Source organism: Artemia franciscana, chromosome 9 (assembly GCF_032884065.1).
Source record: "Artemia franciscana chromosome 9, ASM3288406v1, whole genome shotgun sequence".
Taxonomy (NCBI): Eukaryota; Metazoa; Arthropoda; class Branchiopoda; order Anostraca; family Artemiidae; genus Artemia; species Artemia franciscana.
Window position 1 is genome coordinate 6928384 of NC_088871.1, and position 18049 is coordinate 6946432.

At 34.2% G+C, this 18049-nt stretch overlaps 1 protein-coding gene across 1 annotated transcript in view; it reads left to right on the plus strand.

Annotated features, from left to right (window-relative positions):
- The window catches only part of LOC136030946 (condensin complex subunit 2-like), a 125283-nt gene that overhangs the window by 105735 nt on the left and 1499 nt on the right, over positions 1 to 18049 (plus strand). Inside the window, exons 11-13 of the mRNA XM_065710063.1 lie at positions 688 to 826; positions 6376 to 6513; positions 12059 to 12154. Of these exons, the coding sequence (XP_065566135.1) occupies positions 688 to 826; positions 6376 to 6513; positions 12059 to 12154 (373 nt within the window). The remainder of the gene's footprint in view (positions 1 to 687; positions 827 to 6375; positions 6514 to 12058; positions 12155 to 18049) is intronic.

An 18049-nucleotide genomic window follows, 5' to 3' on the forward strand; every position in this document is an offset into this window, starting at 1 on the left:
ATGGCATCGGTAAATTTAAGTACACTGTTTAAATTATCTAAAAAATCAATAAGCGAATATTATATATATATATATATATATATATATATATATATATATATATATATATATATATATATATATATATATATATATATATATATCGTAGCACAGCTAAATTCAGTTGTTGTTTTTTACCAATTCTTACATTTAAACAAAAATTACACACTACGGCTCAGCATTGAAAATCGATGTGAAGAAAGGCACAAATGAGTTGGCGTAACGATTAGTTCGTACTTTAGGGGGTAGAAGTTTATTTTGTAACCGAGTTCGACTATTGGGAGGGGCTGGTTCGGGTAGTAGTGATCGGTGGCTCGTATTGGCTAGGACAGATTTTTCAAATTGCAGAATCAGGTGTTCAAGCCGGACTTTAAGTGGAGATAAATTCAGTTTCCTGAGGGCTTGATCATACGGTATGTCGTGATTTCGGGGTATAATTCTTGTTGCTCTTTTCTGGGCCAACTCTATGTCGTGTAATAAGTACGTCGTGCGGATAGCAGATGGATCCTATAATATAATATATATAAATATACGAAATATAATGAATTTTTTGTGTGTATTAAAGCTTAGTGTGTGTTTTATATAATATATAAAATAAACATACGTCTATGTGATTTGCTTATATAAAGTATATCTTTTTCAATTTAGACTATTTATGCGGCCAGAAGTGTCGCTGGTGAAATCACAGCCGGATTATTCATCTAATCCGAATTTGGACGACAGTAAATTGCAAGTGTATAACTACGACAACCAGAATGATTTGGCCAACTTTTGTCCTGATCTACAGGTAATCTTGTTTTCTTAATGACTACGATTGATCTCTAAAACATTTACATTTAGAAAAAAAATGGGCGTTAGAAATATTGTTATTTCTATCTGCACAATATTCTTTAGGCAGGGTTTGAGGAGTGGGTAAATCGGGTAAACCATTGCTTTCTGGACACGCTCCAAGTTCTGGACTGTGGGAGGTGGGTGAGTGAAGCGGGTGAAAGACCTAGATACGTGACTGATATAACCAGACTGAATCCGCTCTCTTTGGGGGAGTTGGAGGGGGTGTTAATTTGGAAAGATTAGAAAAAATTGAGGTATTTTCAACTTACGAACGGGTGATCGGATCTTAATGAAATTTGATAATCAGAAGGGTATCGTGTCTCAGAGGTCTTATTTTTAATTTCACCGGTTCCGATGACATTGGAGGGAGTTGGAGGGGGAATCTAAAATTTAGGAAAACGCTTAGAGTGGAGGGATCGGGATGAAAATTGGTGGGAAAAATAAGCATAGGTCCTAAATACGTGATTGACATAACTGGAACGGATTCGCTCTCTTTGGGGGAGTTGGGGGGGGGGGGGGAAGCGTTAATTCTGAAAATTTGAAAAAATTAAGTATTTTTAACGTACAAAGGAGTGATCAGATCTTAATGAAATTTCATATTTAGAAGAACCTCGTAATTCACGTCTTTTATTTTAAATTCCGGCAGTATCCAGTGTCATTGAGTGGAGCTGGGAAAGGGGGACCGGAAATCTTGGAAAACGCTTAGAGTGGAGAGATTAGGATGAAACTTGGTGGGAAAAATAAATACAGGTGCTACATAGGTGATTGACACAACCGGACTGAATCAGCTCTCTTGGGGGGGAGGGTTGAAGGGGGTGTTAATTCGGAAAAATTAAAAAATTGAGGTATTTGACGATCACCACGAACGGGTGACCGTTCGTGAGGTATTTTTAAATTTGATATTTAGAAGAAACTTATGTCCCAGAGCTCATATTTTACCCCGACCATATCTGGTGACATTGAGGGGGAGTTGCAGGGGGAACCAGAAATCTTGGAAAACGCTTAGAGTGGAGGGATCGGGATGAAACTTAAGCAAATTTCGTAGGTACATGATTTACGTAACCAGACTGGATCCACTCTCTCTGGTGGAGTTAGGGGGGGGGGGCTCAGTGCTTTGAAAATCGGTAGGCGTGTCAGGGACCTGCACAAATTGACATGATACAGTCGTTTTCCCCGATTCGACCATCTGGGGGGGGGGGGTGAAGGAAGAGGAAAAATTAGAAAAAAGAGGTATTTTTAACTTACGAGTGGGTGATCGGATCTTAATGAATTTTGATATTTAGTAGGACCTCGTGTCTCAGAGCTCTTATTTAAATCCCGATCGGCATTAAGCCTCTGATTTTCCTTTTAAATTAATCTATTGATTCTTAGAATTTTACTAGAGCTCATGCTATATGAGCTGTTGGCTCTTGGCTCTTCCGACCTCGTCCCAAGTGCCATATGAGCTCTTAACTTTTGTTTGTAAACAGTTCTGATTGGTCGATAATGGTGTTTCTTACGGTGGGCACATATGAGAAGGGACTTAAATCATCGGTTTGAAAAGAAGTATCTATTCAAACATACATTATTTTACTCATTTGAAAAAAAATACAATAATAAAAACTCCAGCTTATAAGGAAGCTAGGCAAGTATCGTTAAAAAAGGGTCTAGAATTGTGATTGATCGTCTAAAAGCATTCAAATATTTAACAAGTCCGAGTTTAGATGATAGTAAAGTGCACATTCAAGTAACAATTCAATAGGACAAATCCTTTTATTAGAGTGAAAACAATCACAAAATATCTGGATATTTCGGTCACATACATAGTAGCCGTCCTCAGCTGATAAACTAGAATAATAAAATAAAACATTGACAATTGTACAAAAAATGTAATTACATATTATTTGGTGCTGATAATGAACCTTTTCATTCAAATCAAGCCAATGAACCAGAAAATAAGATATCAAAGAGATTTCAAACTGAAACTCAAATGATTTTGTGGTCAAACGCCTTAGATGGTCATGCCGATCAGTGGCAGTTCTTGTCTTGTCACAAAAGATAAGGCACTAAACATATAAAAAACACAGCCGTAGCTATCGCCATACAAATTTATTTTTGACTCGAAATATCATGTATTCAAACTAAAACCTAAGACATTGAAATATGCAACTACCTGGAAAAAATAAAAAATGAAATAAACATTTCCTGCTCCAACTGCGTTGGGAAAAAATAAGAGCCTTAAATAATATGTAATTATTTTGTTTGTATAAATATCGATGTTTTATTTATATTATTTTAGTTTATCTACTAAAGACGCCCACTGTGTGGGTGACCGAAATATCCAGGGATTTTGTTATTGTTTTCACTGTTTAATAAAATAAAAAAAAATTGCCCTGCTGAACTGTTATATGTGAGTCAAGGAAAGGCAATGTGGAGTTCTAAACTACCTACGTAATAAAGTGGCATCTTATACCTTGGCTAGCTTTGGCTAACTTTTTTGCTAACTTGGTTAACAGCAAGATTAGGCTAACTTTATTTTTATATGTTGTTAAGCTTGTTATAAAAGAAACATTCATGGTACGCGTCTTATTCAGAAAAACTGAGTGAAATTTTTAGATTTTGATTGAATTTCCACTATTTGTTCGATATATGATAATTTGCATGGCGCAATAATCTTCATTTAGATTCTGTTTTTGATACCTAATTCTATTAGATGATACCGACTATGCATCGGCACTGTTTCTGTTTTCTGTTTCTGTTTCTGTTTTTTCTTGCCTGTTTCTGCCTGTTTCTGTTTCTGTTTTTACGAAAAACAGAACAGAAAACAGAAACAGGCTACCTGTTTTTGTTTTACCTGTTTCTGTTTCTGTTCTGTTTTTTTTTCATCTGTTTTTTTCCGTTTCTGTTTTTTTTTATCTGTTTTCTGTTTTTTTTTTTCTGTTTTTTTTTTTTTTCAAATGCCGCGCTATCTAGCGGGCATGATACCGAAACGCATGATACCTACCCGTACCTACCGTACCGAAACGCACATCTAGCGGGCATGATACCATGATACCGTTGATTTTTGAATTTAAACAAAAAGGGAATAGTTGTGGGAAAAGTCAAAGTCATGGCCAATTGTAGAAAAAAGCTAAGACAGAGTGTCCAATTAAGTGGGCAACCCAGTCAAGGTTAATTTTACCCCTTGGATTGCCGTTGTGACTGTCTCCCATTTATGGTACACCTCTCCGTGCATGCATGTCCCTTGACAATGCTGAAATAGAGTCAACCCGTTGACTACGGGTTGACTACTTGAAAATTTTCCTCTCATGCATGTCACTCCACAATGCTCAACTAGAGTCAACCTCTCATGCTAATTCACGGCGGGGTAAATCTGAGCGAAAGAGAGAGATAGAGAAACAGAGAGAAGCTTGAACGCTATACAGTGGACATGGGCTAGATGGGAACCCCATATGACAATGTCTCTACTGTTGGTATATGTGTAGCGGATGGCTATTACCGCTTGAGCAACGGTCTAACCATTGAGGGTTTTAAGGATTCGTGCTTTAAGCGGCAAACATGGGCTCAATGAAATCCCATATAAAAGAGGAATATAGCGTTGGTATTTACTTAGAGCAATGGGTTACCGCTAGAACAGCGGTCCAACAAGCCACGGCTTGAAGGCATCCGTACTTTAAGCGGTGAACCTAGACACCTTGGTATGTGTGTAGCGGAGGGTTATTACCACTTGAGCAATGGTCTAACCATAGAGCGTTATAGAGCGTTGGTATTTGCTTAGAGCAATGGGTTACCGCTATAGCGACGGTTTAAATAGCCTCTAACTTAAGCGGTGGACATAAGCTAGATGGGATGACTCTGTGTCTGTCTGGTATATATTAGCAAGCAGCGGTCTAAGTAGCCTCGGCTTGAAAGCATCCGTGCTTTAAGCGGTGAATATAGTGTTGGTATATGCTTTGAGCAATGGTTTACCGCTAAAGCAACGGTCTAAGAGCAACTAGGGTAAATTGTCAATTATAAATGACATTTAAGCTTGAAAGGAATATAGCGTTGGTATCACCCGATTGGACACATTTTATGACAAATTTCGCCCCCCCTAAAAATACGCTAGTGTGTTGAATTACACGAAGTTGCTCATCTTTTGTATGTGACTACAAGGATTTAACAAGAAGATGTTTTCTTTCCTATTAGAAATAGAAGAAGTAAGGAAAACACAGGAAAAACAGCTGTTAAAACAGCTGTTTTTTTTTAAAAAACAGCTGTTTTCTGTTTTTTCGAAAAACAGAATAGATTACAGAAACAGGTCACCTGTTTTTGTTTGAGCTGTTTCTGTTTCTGTTCTGTTTTTTTTCTAACTGTTTTTTTCTGTTTCTGTTTTTCTCAAAAACAGAAACAGTGCCGATGCTTAATACCGACTAATAAAAAAGGACTCATCATGATTGCATAAACTGGCTATTTTGGTGGCTATTTGTTGCCCATCTTAATGATGCTTTCATTACTCGACGAGCTAAGCCTAGTTTCATAGTCTAAACCTGGAAAGCCTTCGGGAAACCCTGCAAATATATTATTAAAATTTTAATAAATAATTTAATATTAATTAATAATTTACTTTATTAAATATTTATTTATTAAATAAATTTATTAATTAATAAATATTATTTAATTAATATTAAAATTATATAATATATTAAATATTAATATTAAATATTAATATTATTAATATTAATAATTAAATTAATAATTTAATTAATCAATTTATTTATTAAAATATTTATTTCAATAATTTGTTAAAAGAACATTAAGACACCTGGTACTCAGAGCCAGTATTTTTAAGGTAAAATATCCTTAAAAGAAAACACAAGGGTTAATGCAATCTGTAATTTCGCTATAAAGCTCTGCAAAACTACGTTTTGCAGAGCGATGTTTTTCAAACTGGAGGGAGGCAATCCCTTAGGCAGGGGAGTGGCAGCGGTCAGTAAAAATATTGTCATTAGTTTTTATGTTATCAATATATAGAATTCAGTCTTATGTTAAGACAAAGGTAAAAATGAAAATTTTGAAAAATAATAGGCATGGAAATCAATAACTAATGCGATAGTTTTGGCTCTAATGATAAATCAAATAGCTAGGCTCAAATTATTATATATTGCAATGTTGCGGTGGCCCTAATAAGGTCAAAAGGCCTTGCTTGAGACCATAAAAAGGCATTTCAGAAATGTATCTTCATTTTCCTATGAACATTAAAATAAAACATTGGCTTCTCTCATAATAGCAGAAATGTATTTATTAATATTCATATTTATTATTTATAAGTATTTATTAATTGTATTTATGTATTTATTAATAAGATCTAATTAACATTTGCATTTTCATGAATCATAAAAGGATAAATCAAAAATTTTAAAAGGATTAAATAATACAAGAAATTGCATTCAATTATTTTCTGCTCGTTCCTTTTTCGTACATTAATACAAGAAAAGTTTCTTTGGTGCTAAATTATTTATAGACTATATTTTATTTTATTTACAGGATGATGACGATGTGAACCCATTTGAGGGTGATTCATGTCACTTCCCTGATGAACCGTCTTCACAAACACCACCGCCACATAATAATGGAGAAGTACCTGATTTCTTTGGAGATAATCTTGTGGCTGCACCAAATAAAGTAAGTTAAACACTCGGAGATAGGGGAAAAGAATGAGTAACTTAATAGTCTAAAATTTCTTTTTATTCTCACGCATTCACTACAGCGAAATTTGCTGTGTAAAAAAAAATATTCAGTTTTAAAATCAAATTAGTTAGTTTTGTAGATTGAAAGAGTTGTAATTTGAAATGTGAACCCTGGGAGATGGACTCTTTGCTGTACCAAACAAAGCAAATTAAACACTTGGAGATAGGGACAAAGAATGAGTAACTGAATAGTCAGAACCAAAGAGTGTGAGTAAGAGTGGAAACTGGTGCCAACATCGGCAACAGCATCAATGCCATCCAGTGTTTGGCGAAACTTGGTATTTTTCCAAGCCTCGTAGTCGTTTTCCTGTCAAGAAGTGAGATTAGACAATTATTACTGCTGTTGTTCTTTACTGACTCCTGTTGTTCTTTTCTCACCCAATACAGTGAAATTAGCTGCACAAGCTTAATACTATAGTTTCCTTCAGTTCAAAGAAAATCCATGTAAAAACCTTAACTTAGCTATTTTTGAAACTAAAAGAGTCGTAGTTTGAAATTGAGAACCTTGGGGGATAAACTTATGGCTGCACCAAATAAAGTAAGTACCACATCATGAGATGCATAAATTAGACTTCGTCTTTCGTCTAATTTTTGGTTGAACTCATTTGGGATTGGTCACCTTACTCCCATATTGTATGGAATGGAATACGAAATGAGATAAAATTAGCCGGTTTTGAAACAAAAAACTTGTAATCCGAAATGGAGAATCTTGGGAGATACAGACCATGGCCCCACTTTGGTCCTCTAATCATGATGACCGGTTTTACCCCCCCCCCTGAAAATACCCCCGTGGAAAATAAGGCTTTCCATATTTGAGAATTTTATTTGAGTTTTGGTTTTTTATAATTTGCGTAGGGGGAAGGACTTTTGGTACTTGTATATTATGTGCCTCTCACTCAAGTTTGTGCTGTGTAAAACTCGAGAACAAAACAGGTTTTTCGTTTGTTTCTTTCAGCTTTGTGCAAGTGACGGAATATATGGGAAACATATAATTTGAGCTATATATTTGCACAAAGGGGGAGGGGGGTAAGTATTTGGACAGTTTGAAGTTAGAAAACAATTTTTACTTTATAATATGTAGAATAATTTTACCTAACACATTTTGCATGCAGCCCTGCTATACTTTATCCCCCCCCCCCAATATGCATTTTGGAATGCCTTATTTTCTACGGGGGGGGGAGGGGGTATTTTCCTTGGGGGAATATTTTTCACGGGGGGCATTTTCCTTGGGGGAGTTTTTTTCACGGGGGATATTTTCCTTGGGGATGTTTTCTGGGGGGGGGGGAGTTAAACACCTAGAACCTCTAATCATATAGACTGAAAAAATGTTTGAGGGGGGGGATGTATAAAGATCCATACGCCCATTTTATGCTTTTTGTCTTACTGAATAAAATCCTTGTATGATTCCAGGTAAAATAGATGCCATATACCTATCTTTTTCCTAAACAGTTGGGGTTGGATGGGTGCTAAAGAGGACACGGACCGACTTTAGTCATCCAGTCGTACAGAATGAAAATTTAGCAGTCTGGTGCAAACAATGGGCAGCATGCCTACCGATCTGCTAATAAACTGGCAGTAGATGGAATGGGATATCGGAGGGGCCTTTGGCCCACTTTGGTTATCTAATCGTACAAATTGGAAGTTCTTGCAAAATTAATAGTTAAGACTCCCCAATAGTTGCGATTATTTGGTATGATACGGGTCTATGGTTGTAAGTGGCATAATTTAACCATGTTAGGAGTAGAGATCCTAATTATTTCGAGAAACTCAAAACAATTTGTAAAGTTATTATCATTTTATTTCTTTTGAAGGTAACAGTTTAGTCTTTGGGTTTAAAAATACTCATAGTGACCTGGGAATCGATTGTGCCCCTCCGCTCTTCACCGCTCTTGATGGTTTTGACAGCTACTTGGTCTTTCTAAATTTTTAAAAGACAAAAAAAAATGTTTTAAAAGATAAGATAAATATTTATTCTCAAAGAGAATTTTGACAATCCTAGTGATGCCAGAATTTGCTTTAGAACCAGAAAAGGTAACTAAAGCTGCAGATTAACGTCGAAAATTATGTCGTAAGAAACGTCGTTGCAAACAAGTTAAAAAGATTTTTAAACCCATTATTTCAGTTCAACCTTGATTCATTGATGGTACTTTTTGTGTATACTGTACGCCCGATACTTAAGTATTGCTCATCAGTATGTTCTCCTCTTAAGAAACTGTTCATCCTCAAAATAAACTGGTTAATAAATTGCTCAGCAATATGGCATCTTCTTAATAAGAGAGATTGAACAAGAGTAAAAAAGTGCAACAGATATCTATCAAAATCGTACCTTAGCTGAGATATTTACGATACGACTAGAGAATGCGGAGACTTATGCGGAGAATGCGGAGAATTAGTTTTCAGTTCTGATGTCACAGGTGATCTAATAATAGGTGCGATCCTCTTTTAAAACTTGGGGTTATGAAGCCACGTCACTTTGAGAAACACACAAATAAAATTTCGGCACAGGCCACGTCAACACTTAAGATATCTTTGGAGAGTACTAGGACGTTGTACAGAGTGTTCTTGCTTAAATCACTGGCACTAGTATGTATATCACATCTCTATTCTGCTATTATTGCTTAAAAAATCTATGAAAAGAAACATACTCAGATTTAAAAAGGCTAAAATACCAGAACAAAGGGATAGATAAAAAAGTCAATACAATAAAAATCGAAGTTAATACAGTTACTACGATTAAAACATCTATAAAAGGAATAAATACATTCGGTGATGTTGGGAACACAATGTGGTCAACAGAACTGCCATCTATTTTTAATTTGAGCTATTCGAAATTCTGCTCATAGATTATCAAATGGTTCATATTTTTGCTGCCCTGATTGAAATAAAGTTTTGTATAAACCCTATTTGGTTTAAACTGGTAGGTCTTCCTATTTAACATTAAAATCAATAAGCATAACAGAAAATTTGTCACTTTTCACAAACATTATGATCAGAGAAAATTAAATCATAGATGTCTTAGCAGAGTTATAGTAATGGTGAAGAAAGATTTTTCCATAGCCTGGGTTCTAGCCGTGTAATAAGTCTTCCATTTCAGACCAACATTTCACAACTAAGCTGCTATAATATATTTATAAAAAGAATGGCTGGAAATAAATAGGCTGGAAAAAGAATGCAACACCAAAGAGTCATTCTAACTTAAGCATGTCATTTCTTATGATATCCTAAAAAGAAATTGATCTGATTATTACAATGAAAAAGTCTTTCAGAAGATTAAGGCCGTCAATTCACGAAAATGAAGTTGGGTAAATTTTTTTCCAATCAGGATACTGAATATCGTATTTTTCACAATCTAGAAGGGAGGCAAAAATGACAAAATCGCTGCATGTTTTTTATTTATTTAGTAATACCACTTCAACTCACTCCTCAATTTTTACTGAATATAGTAGTACCCGTCAGCAACAACACAAAATGTACCCAGAATGCTCATAGAAAATGTTAGGTCTCTTTGTTCAGCCGTGTTTGGAAGACTTATAGCGAACTACCGCCGGAAACAGTGGCGGCTATCATAGTCCAGTCTTTCAAATCTTGGTTAGTCTCAATAAAGTTCGATTCCAAGTCTTTTTATAATCCATTTAGGGAATAATTTTTGTTATATTAACTGTTCTTGTGACCTGTGTGTTGTCGGAAAGTGTGTTTTAACATTTTCTTTAACTATTATAATGTTTAGTGTCACAATATTTGTAAAGCTTACCGCATTTGGTACTAATAAATAAATAGGATATGTAAAACCGGGAAAAACGCAAAAGTTTTATAGGGGACACGAGCCAGATCACAAAGGGAATGATCACGAAGGGAATGTGATCATTTGACATCATTTGTGCTTTTTGCATAGAGCCGTGTTTGAGTTAGCATTGAAAAGTTGATAACATACATTTTTCTCGTTACAGTTTAATTTGTGCCTGTCTATGTCAACTGGGAATGGTAAACTAAACGATTTTTTTTTGCTACTGTTTAAATTTTAGTACTTTAATGCTATTGAGTACTACATTAGAGAGAGAGAGAGAGAGATCGGTATATTTAAAAACTATCGTAGCATAGAGCTAAATTCAGTTTTTTCACAAAAATCATACATTTAAACAAAAATCACACAATACAACTCAGCATTAAAAACTGATGTGAAAAAAGGCACAAATGAGTTTGCGTATCGATTGGTTCGTACTTTAGGGGGTACAAGTTTATTTAACCAACTGTCAGGTTTAACTCTATTAATCAATTGATTCTAATGCTCCTTATTATCCTTTAATATAAACAAACCATTATTATTCTTTTTCCAGTTAAAAGACCTTTTTTATGTCCTCTATAGACGACAAAAAGTCGATATCAAGTCGAGATTTGCTAATTGAACTCTTGCCGTGCCGACAAAGAATCAAATGACACGTTAAAATTTCTTGGCATTTCGACAGACATGTTAATTCCTACATTACTTAAATACGGACAAAGGTCATGATATATTGTTATGAATTAGCCCAAATAGGATTATTTTTAGAAACTGGGTGTGGTCAATTTCCTAAAAACCATATTTTTCCTTAGATATGTTGGTCTATCTCTGTACGGAACTTCTTCAGTAAAAATTGAACTCCCGATTTTTCCCAATTTTTCAAAATATGTATGATTGTGTAAGTTACTCAACCAATTTAATAGTTAGTTGGTTTTTTTTTTGGTGTTGTTGACGGTTTAAGTTACATATAATCATAAGGTAATTAGAAAAAAAGCTTGTTCAACGACACACATAAAAAAGTAGTGCATACTCATGTGAGGAGTGGAGCAAAATTATTTTATCCCGTTCCCTGAAACCCAAAAAAGTTTCTACTTGATCGCCATCTGTGAGAAAAGAGGGTATTCTTACCAAACAACCCATAAAATTGATCAACTTTTATTGAAAGCTATTGAGTGTGTACAAAGTCTTAAACTCTATTCAAAGCTTACTTATCTTTAACAAATAAAAAACAACAAGATTTCTTATATGGATCAGTGAGGTTCGAGTAGCGCAGGTGCGGATCTCCTCATACTCTGTCCTTGGCCGGGAGTGCTATGGGCGGTTGTGGGAAAATCATTGACACTTGCCTCCAGGTATAAAAAATCGTATACTTCCTCTGGGTAAAGGAAAACAATTGAATGGTCGTAAATATAATTCGGAGGAAACACTTCCCTTTTGCCACCCGCCGCATTATGCAGGCAGACGTCAAAATAGTTACGAAAACTTACTACTTAGAACTATAAAGTTGTGAATCACAACTTTTGACACTATTAATACTAGAGCCATAAATTGTACTTTCGTCCCCTCTAGAAGCTAATGCAATATAGCATTCTGGGATAGCTCCAACTTGAATTAACGTTGAAGCCTGTTCAATATTGAGGGTTAAATGTTGCTTCTATTGTCTTGTTGAGAAAATGATAATGCTATGTAATTGCTGTTTTAGGTACAAGCTATAGAAGTTGGCTATGCAAGAACTGCCAAAAAAATGAATATGAAGAAGTTGAAAACCGCCATGTGGGCCATCCTCACAAACCAATCTGTAAGTTTGTTTGCATTTAATTGATCGCTCATTGGCTAAATTAGTTGGGATGCAGTGCTTTAACATTTAGTATTTTAGCACTAAATGGCTGAATATTTCGGCATTCAAATGAAAGCATTTGGATGCTTTAAGTAGAGCTTTAAGTACTTATGAACAGATTTGGGTCTTTTCTCTCGAGGAAAATTTGGGTCATTTTTTTTTTTAATTTTTCAAATTTTCAAATTTTCAATTTTTTTTTTAACACATCAACTTCTTTGGTGTAATTTTTCACTTTAGAAGGATATGATATATTTTTTGACAAATTTCCATTAAAAGGTTGATTAGCTTGGTTGAATGATTTAGTCTTTTGACCAGTTCGTATTGGCTGAGTCGATTGTCTTGCTTTATCCTCTGAGTTAATGTTGAGCTAACCAAATAGGACATTTAATTTTTAGTTTTTTAACATCAAATCTATTCTAATTAACTTGCAATATTGTCAGAGCATAATTAAAACATTTAATTTGAAACAACAGTTGCGTAGAATTTGTTGGATTTTATTTGCCTCAAAGAGGATGAAATAAGGATATATAAGGATAATAAGAATAAATAAAAATAAGAATAATAAGATATATAAGGAAATAAGAATAAATAAGGATAAATAAGACAGGAATCTTTGATGCTTTGACAAAAGTCTAATAAAAATTGAAAAATAATATTGTCAATGACAGTATAGAGCTAGAAATATCTTCGCCCAACAGAGCTAGAAATATTTTGACAGAACTCTGATTTTTTTTTTTCCAACTATGAAGATGTATGCTTTGAAACTCTGTTCTGGATTATAAAGTAGTAGTCGGACTAGGTTAGTCTGCAGAACACGGGCTAGGTAAACCTACTACCTTTTGGCAAAAATGGTTTCTTTATCTTCAGTCCAAAAAGCAAAAGTAAAAGGCATAAAAAAAATTGTTTATGTTTTTATGCTTCTTAAATTTTTCTGGGTTTCTCTAGATGGCGTTGGTTTCTTTTTCAGTGAATTTTTTTTGTGATTCTCTTTCTTAAGGTATCAGCTCGAACTCAGTTATTATTAATGGCAATGAATTATTTGTTAATATTTTCGTTAATATTTGCCTCTTTAGTGTGTTATACGAATTTTAGTTGCTTAATTTTTTGCTAGCGGGAAAAGAACGAAGGTGTGTTACATGTTTTGTGAATTGCGTACAAAAAGAAATTTCGAAATGGCTTAAAGAAAATCATCCCGAAATAAACCAAGTTCATTATTTCACTGACGGCTGTGCTGGTCAATACAAAAATAGAAATAGTTTCAAAAACCTAACAAACCATGATGAAGACTTTGGAATGAAAGCCGAACATTCATTCTTTGCAACAAGCCACAGGAAATCAATATGTGATGGCTTGGGAGGAACTGTTGGGAGTTTGTGATGGCTGTTGGGAGTTTGTGATGGAGATATGTGATGGCTTGGGAGGAGCTTGGGAGAATTTTGAGAAAAGCCAGGCTTCATCTTTCAGATGAAAATCAAATCAAGACAGCAACTGCAGTTTATGACTTCTGTAAAGTCAACATTGAAAAAATTAACTTTCATTTTATTGACAAAAAATGCTGAAGCTTTCAGGTTGGAGTTAGCGTCACGATTTTTAACCACCAAGACTATTCCCGGTACTAGAAGTCTCCATTATTTCAAACCATTAAATACAAATGAAATTGAAATAAGGAGGACTACTGATAGTCCTAATCCTACTCTAATGTTTTCTTTTCATTCTGCTACGGATTGGGTCTGCATTCAACCATCTTTAAACGATTATGTGGCTGCAAACTACGATGGAAAGTGGTACTTTGGACTCGTTAAAACTGTGTTTCATGAAGAAGAAGAATCTGAAATTCTTTTTCTTCACCCTCCAGGACCTTCTGCCAGCTTTTCCTGGCCTCAAAGAGAAGACTTGTGCATAATACCTTTGGAGCACATTAACAGTACTGTTGATGCACTGCAATCAAGTAGCACTGGCAGAATGTGCTACTTCAAAAAAGAGTGTATCAGAAAAACAGAAGAGTGTTGGATGAAGTGGAAAAAATATAACAAGCAGAACTAATAATTGCTGTAAAAGATATTGATTCTTAGACTTCAGTTTTTATTTTATTTCACATTTATTAAATGTAAGTAAACCGCAAATTTACAATTTCTTAATAATATTCTACTTTTTGGAATATTAACTAAACATGTGAAAAAGCCATACATCTTTTTTGTTTATCTGTTAGCCTAGGTATCTAGGAGTATTAAAAAAAAAAAAATATGAACACTACCAGGTCTGAAACCTGAGATATTGCAATTTTAGTAAATCCCGACAACGGTTTACAAAAAAAAAATTCTGATCATAATATTTGTATTATTTTTCGGAGTTGAGATAGGTTAGTGAATCTATTTTTTCTTTATTTTAAATATATTAATTAAATATTATGCAAAGTTTCATGGTGATATCTCACATAGTTTTCAAGATATTAATTTTTTAAGCTACAAGTTACATTGCAAGACGCAAAATCCGAGGCCTAAAAACGCGTTAAATTAAGAAAATTAAAAAAATTTTAGAAAAAAAAACTATAAGAGATAGAGAAATAAAATTTGGTATTTATCAATAGGATACCAAATGCAATAATTGTGCCAAGTTTCATCAAAATCTAAAGAAGTGGGTGTCATGACCTGGTTGACTTGACATGGAATGACCCAAAACTGAGTTACCAGCAGCATTATTTTTTTTTCTAAGACAACGGATATTACAAACCTACTACCTTTTGGCAAAATTGGTTCTTTTAACTTCAGTCCAATGTAAAGCAAAAGTAAAAAGGCATAATAAATTGTTTATGTTTTTATGCTCGTCTTAAATTTTACTGGGATTCTCTAGATGGCATTGGTCTCTTTTTTAGAGAATTTTTTTTCGCTTTTCTCTTTTAAGGTAGGCTTTTCTCTCGAACTCTATTATTATTAGTGACAATTAATTGTTTGTTAATATTTTCGTTTTAAACGAATAACGTAAAAGTATAAGCAATTCGTATTACAATAACTGCAGAGCGGATTACAGTATAACGTTTGCCTGTTTGGTGAGTTATACGAATTTTAGTTGCTTAATTTTTTTTGCTAGCGCAAAAGAACTGAGGTTTGTTCCCTAACTGATTTATCAGCATTATCATTTTTATTGTGAAGGCAACTGATATTACAAAACATTAATAATGACAAAGGACATTATAAAACTAAGATAATGGACGACGGATATTTATCATTATAAGACCTTTTAAAGAGCTACGTATCTTGCGAAATAGCTGAATATCTTTGAAAGCTGTATTCAGTTTTTATGGAAAACAATTGTTCAGTTTTATTATTTTTCAGTTTTTATTTCAGTATTTTATTAAGTATACATTCAGTTTTTATTCAGTATACAGTTTTTATTTCAGTATTTCAATTGTATTCAGTTTTTATGAAATTGTTGTTTGCATATTCCATTAATGAAATTCCTCTATAAAATAATGTTTCATAAGTATGATATAAATTCCGAATTGGATTGAAACAGATAATAAACTATTAAATATAGTTTCATAATATAAATTAACATGACATTAGGCCTATATAAAGAATAACCTATATTAAGTTATTCCATAAATTATATGCTTCACTAATAAAATTGTTCTACTAAAGCTTAAATCAACAAAAAATATTCTACTATCACCAAGGATGTATGTATTCTCATGGTAATTAAACAAAAAAGAAAACAAGTTTTTTTTAACTGAAAGTAAGGACCGTCATTAAAACTTAAAACGAACAGAAATTATTCCGTATATGAAAGGGACTGTCTCTTCCTCAACGCCTCGCTCTTTACGCTAAAGTTTGGCTCTTTGTCATAACTCTACTTTTTAAAACAATAAAAACTTTAGTGTAAAGAGCGAAGCGTTGAGGAAGGGACAGCGCCTTTCATATACGGAATAATTTCTGTTCGTTTTAAGTTTTAATGACGGTCCTTACTTTCAACTAAAAAAAATTTGTTTTTTTATTTTATTTCTGAATGTTTTTCAACTAATTTGGCTCACCGTACATGAAAAATTAAAACACAATTTCCATATTAATTTCGGCAGATTTATTTTGGATATGAAGGAGCCCCCTCCTTAATACCTTGCTCTTCACGCTAAAGCTGTTAGCAATTTGAAAAAAAAAATTCCTATTCTAATTAGACGGCCCCCATGTTTCAATTTAGTGAACAGACGAACTTTAGCGTAAAGAGTAAGGTGTTGAGGAGGGGGCAACCTTTAATATATGGAATAATCTCTGTTCGATTTTCAAATAATGCCGGCAAATCTGGCTCGCCCTGTATGTAACATATCCCTCCCTTTCACGGAAAACTCCTTCGTGGAAGTTTCATCCAACGTAAAGTGCGTCCTCCCCGTCAACTTCCCTCCAGAGAGTTCCATCCTCGCTGAGATCCCCCCTCCCTGTACAATTGCTTGTAAACGATTCACCCTGGAAAATCCTCTTCGGCATTCTTTAATTTGAATAAGACTTTAGTTTCTAATTGGTTTTTCAATCACTCCAGAAATGCCCTTTCTATGGAAATTATTTCCTAGAAAACAAAACACGCGGGAAAATGCCCCTGGACAATTCCCCCGAACAACTCTACATAAAAAATTTGGCAAAGAGAATATAAGACAATTAAAATCAGTTTCGTATAGTAATTCAGTCAAAATGTTCCAGTGTAACATTTACCCTGGAATATCCACTCCCTAGAAATTTCCCTCCCCAAGGAAGATTTTCCCCATAGAAATCCAGCCCAAGAACATACACCCCCAAAAAAGGCTATATAATTCCCAATAACAAATACTATACGTAAACAATGGGCGAATTTCATAACTTACAGGTCTCTCCCCACGGACTGTAGGAGTTATTTCACACCTAAAGACATAATTATTTGAACTTTCAACTATACTGAACAGAATGGCTATCTAAAATATTTGATCAGATAATTTTGCGAAAAAGGCATGGGAGGGAGCCCAGTTGCACTCCAATCTTTTTGGTCACTTAAAAGGGCACTAGAATTTTTAATTTTCACTCGAATGATCCCTCTTTCGATATTCTAGGACCACAGGGTTGATACGATCACCACTGAAAAAAAGCACGCATCCGTGATTTTTCTTCTGGCAAAAATACAAAATTTCACATATTTGCAGATAGGAGCTTGAAACCTCTATAGGAGGGGTTTCTGATACGCTGAATCTGATGATGTGATTTTCATTAAGATTCTGTTACTTTGATGGGTTTTTTTCAACTTTTTTGGAAATAACGCGAATTTTCTCAGGCTTGTAACCTTTGATGGGCAAGATTAAACTTAATGAAACTTACATATTTTTATTCAGGATAAAAATTCGACTCTTTTGGATATCTTTTGGTATCAAAATTCCATTTTTTAAAGTTTCGGTTACTAATAAGCCGTTTGCTCCTTACTTACAGTTCGTTACCATGAACTGTTTGGTTTAAGCAAGGTAATTTAAGAATCGTTTAATTTTGTAAGTGACTAAGAACCAGGGCGTGCTCTTAAACTCAGTTACCCTTAATGATAATTAATTATCTATTATTATTCCCGTTTGAGAATACTGAATAACTTACAGCTATAAGCAATTTACTATAAGAACGGACTGCAATGTTACCCCTTCATTGCGCTATGAGAATTTTAGATCATAGGCATTTTAGGCTGAAGGCTATAATGACTAGTTATTATCATTAATGACAATTAATTAGTTTTATTTTTGTTCCAAGACAATGGAAAATACCTAATTATAATAAATTTGTATCCTTTTAACTGCAAAATGGACTACAATATTAGCTCCCCTTGTGTATTATGAGACTTTTAGGGGCTAAACTCGTTGTT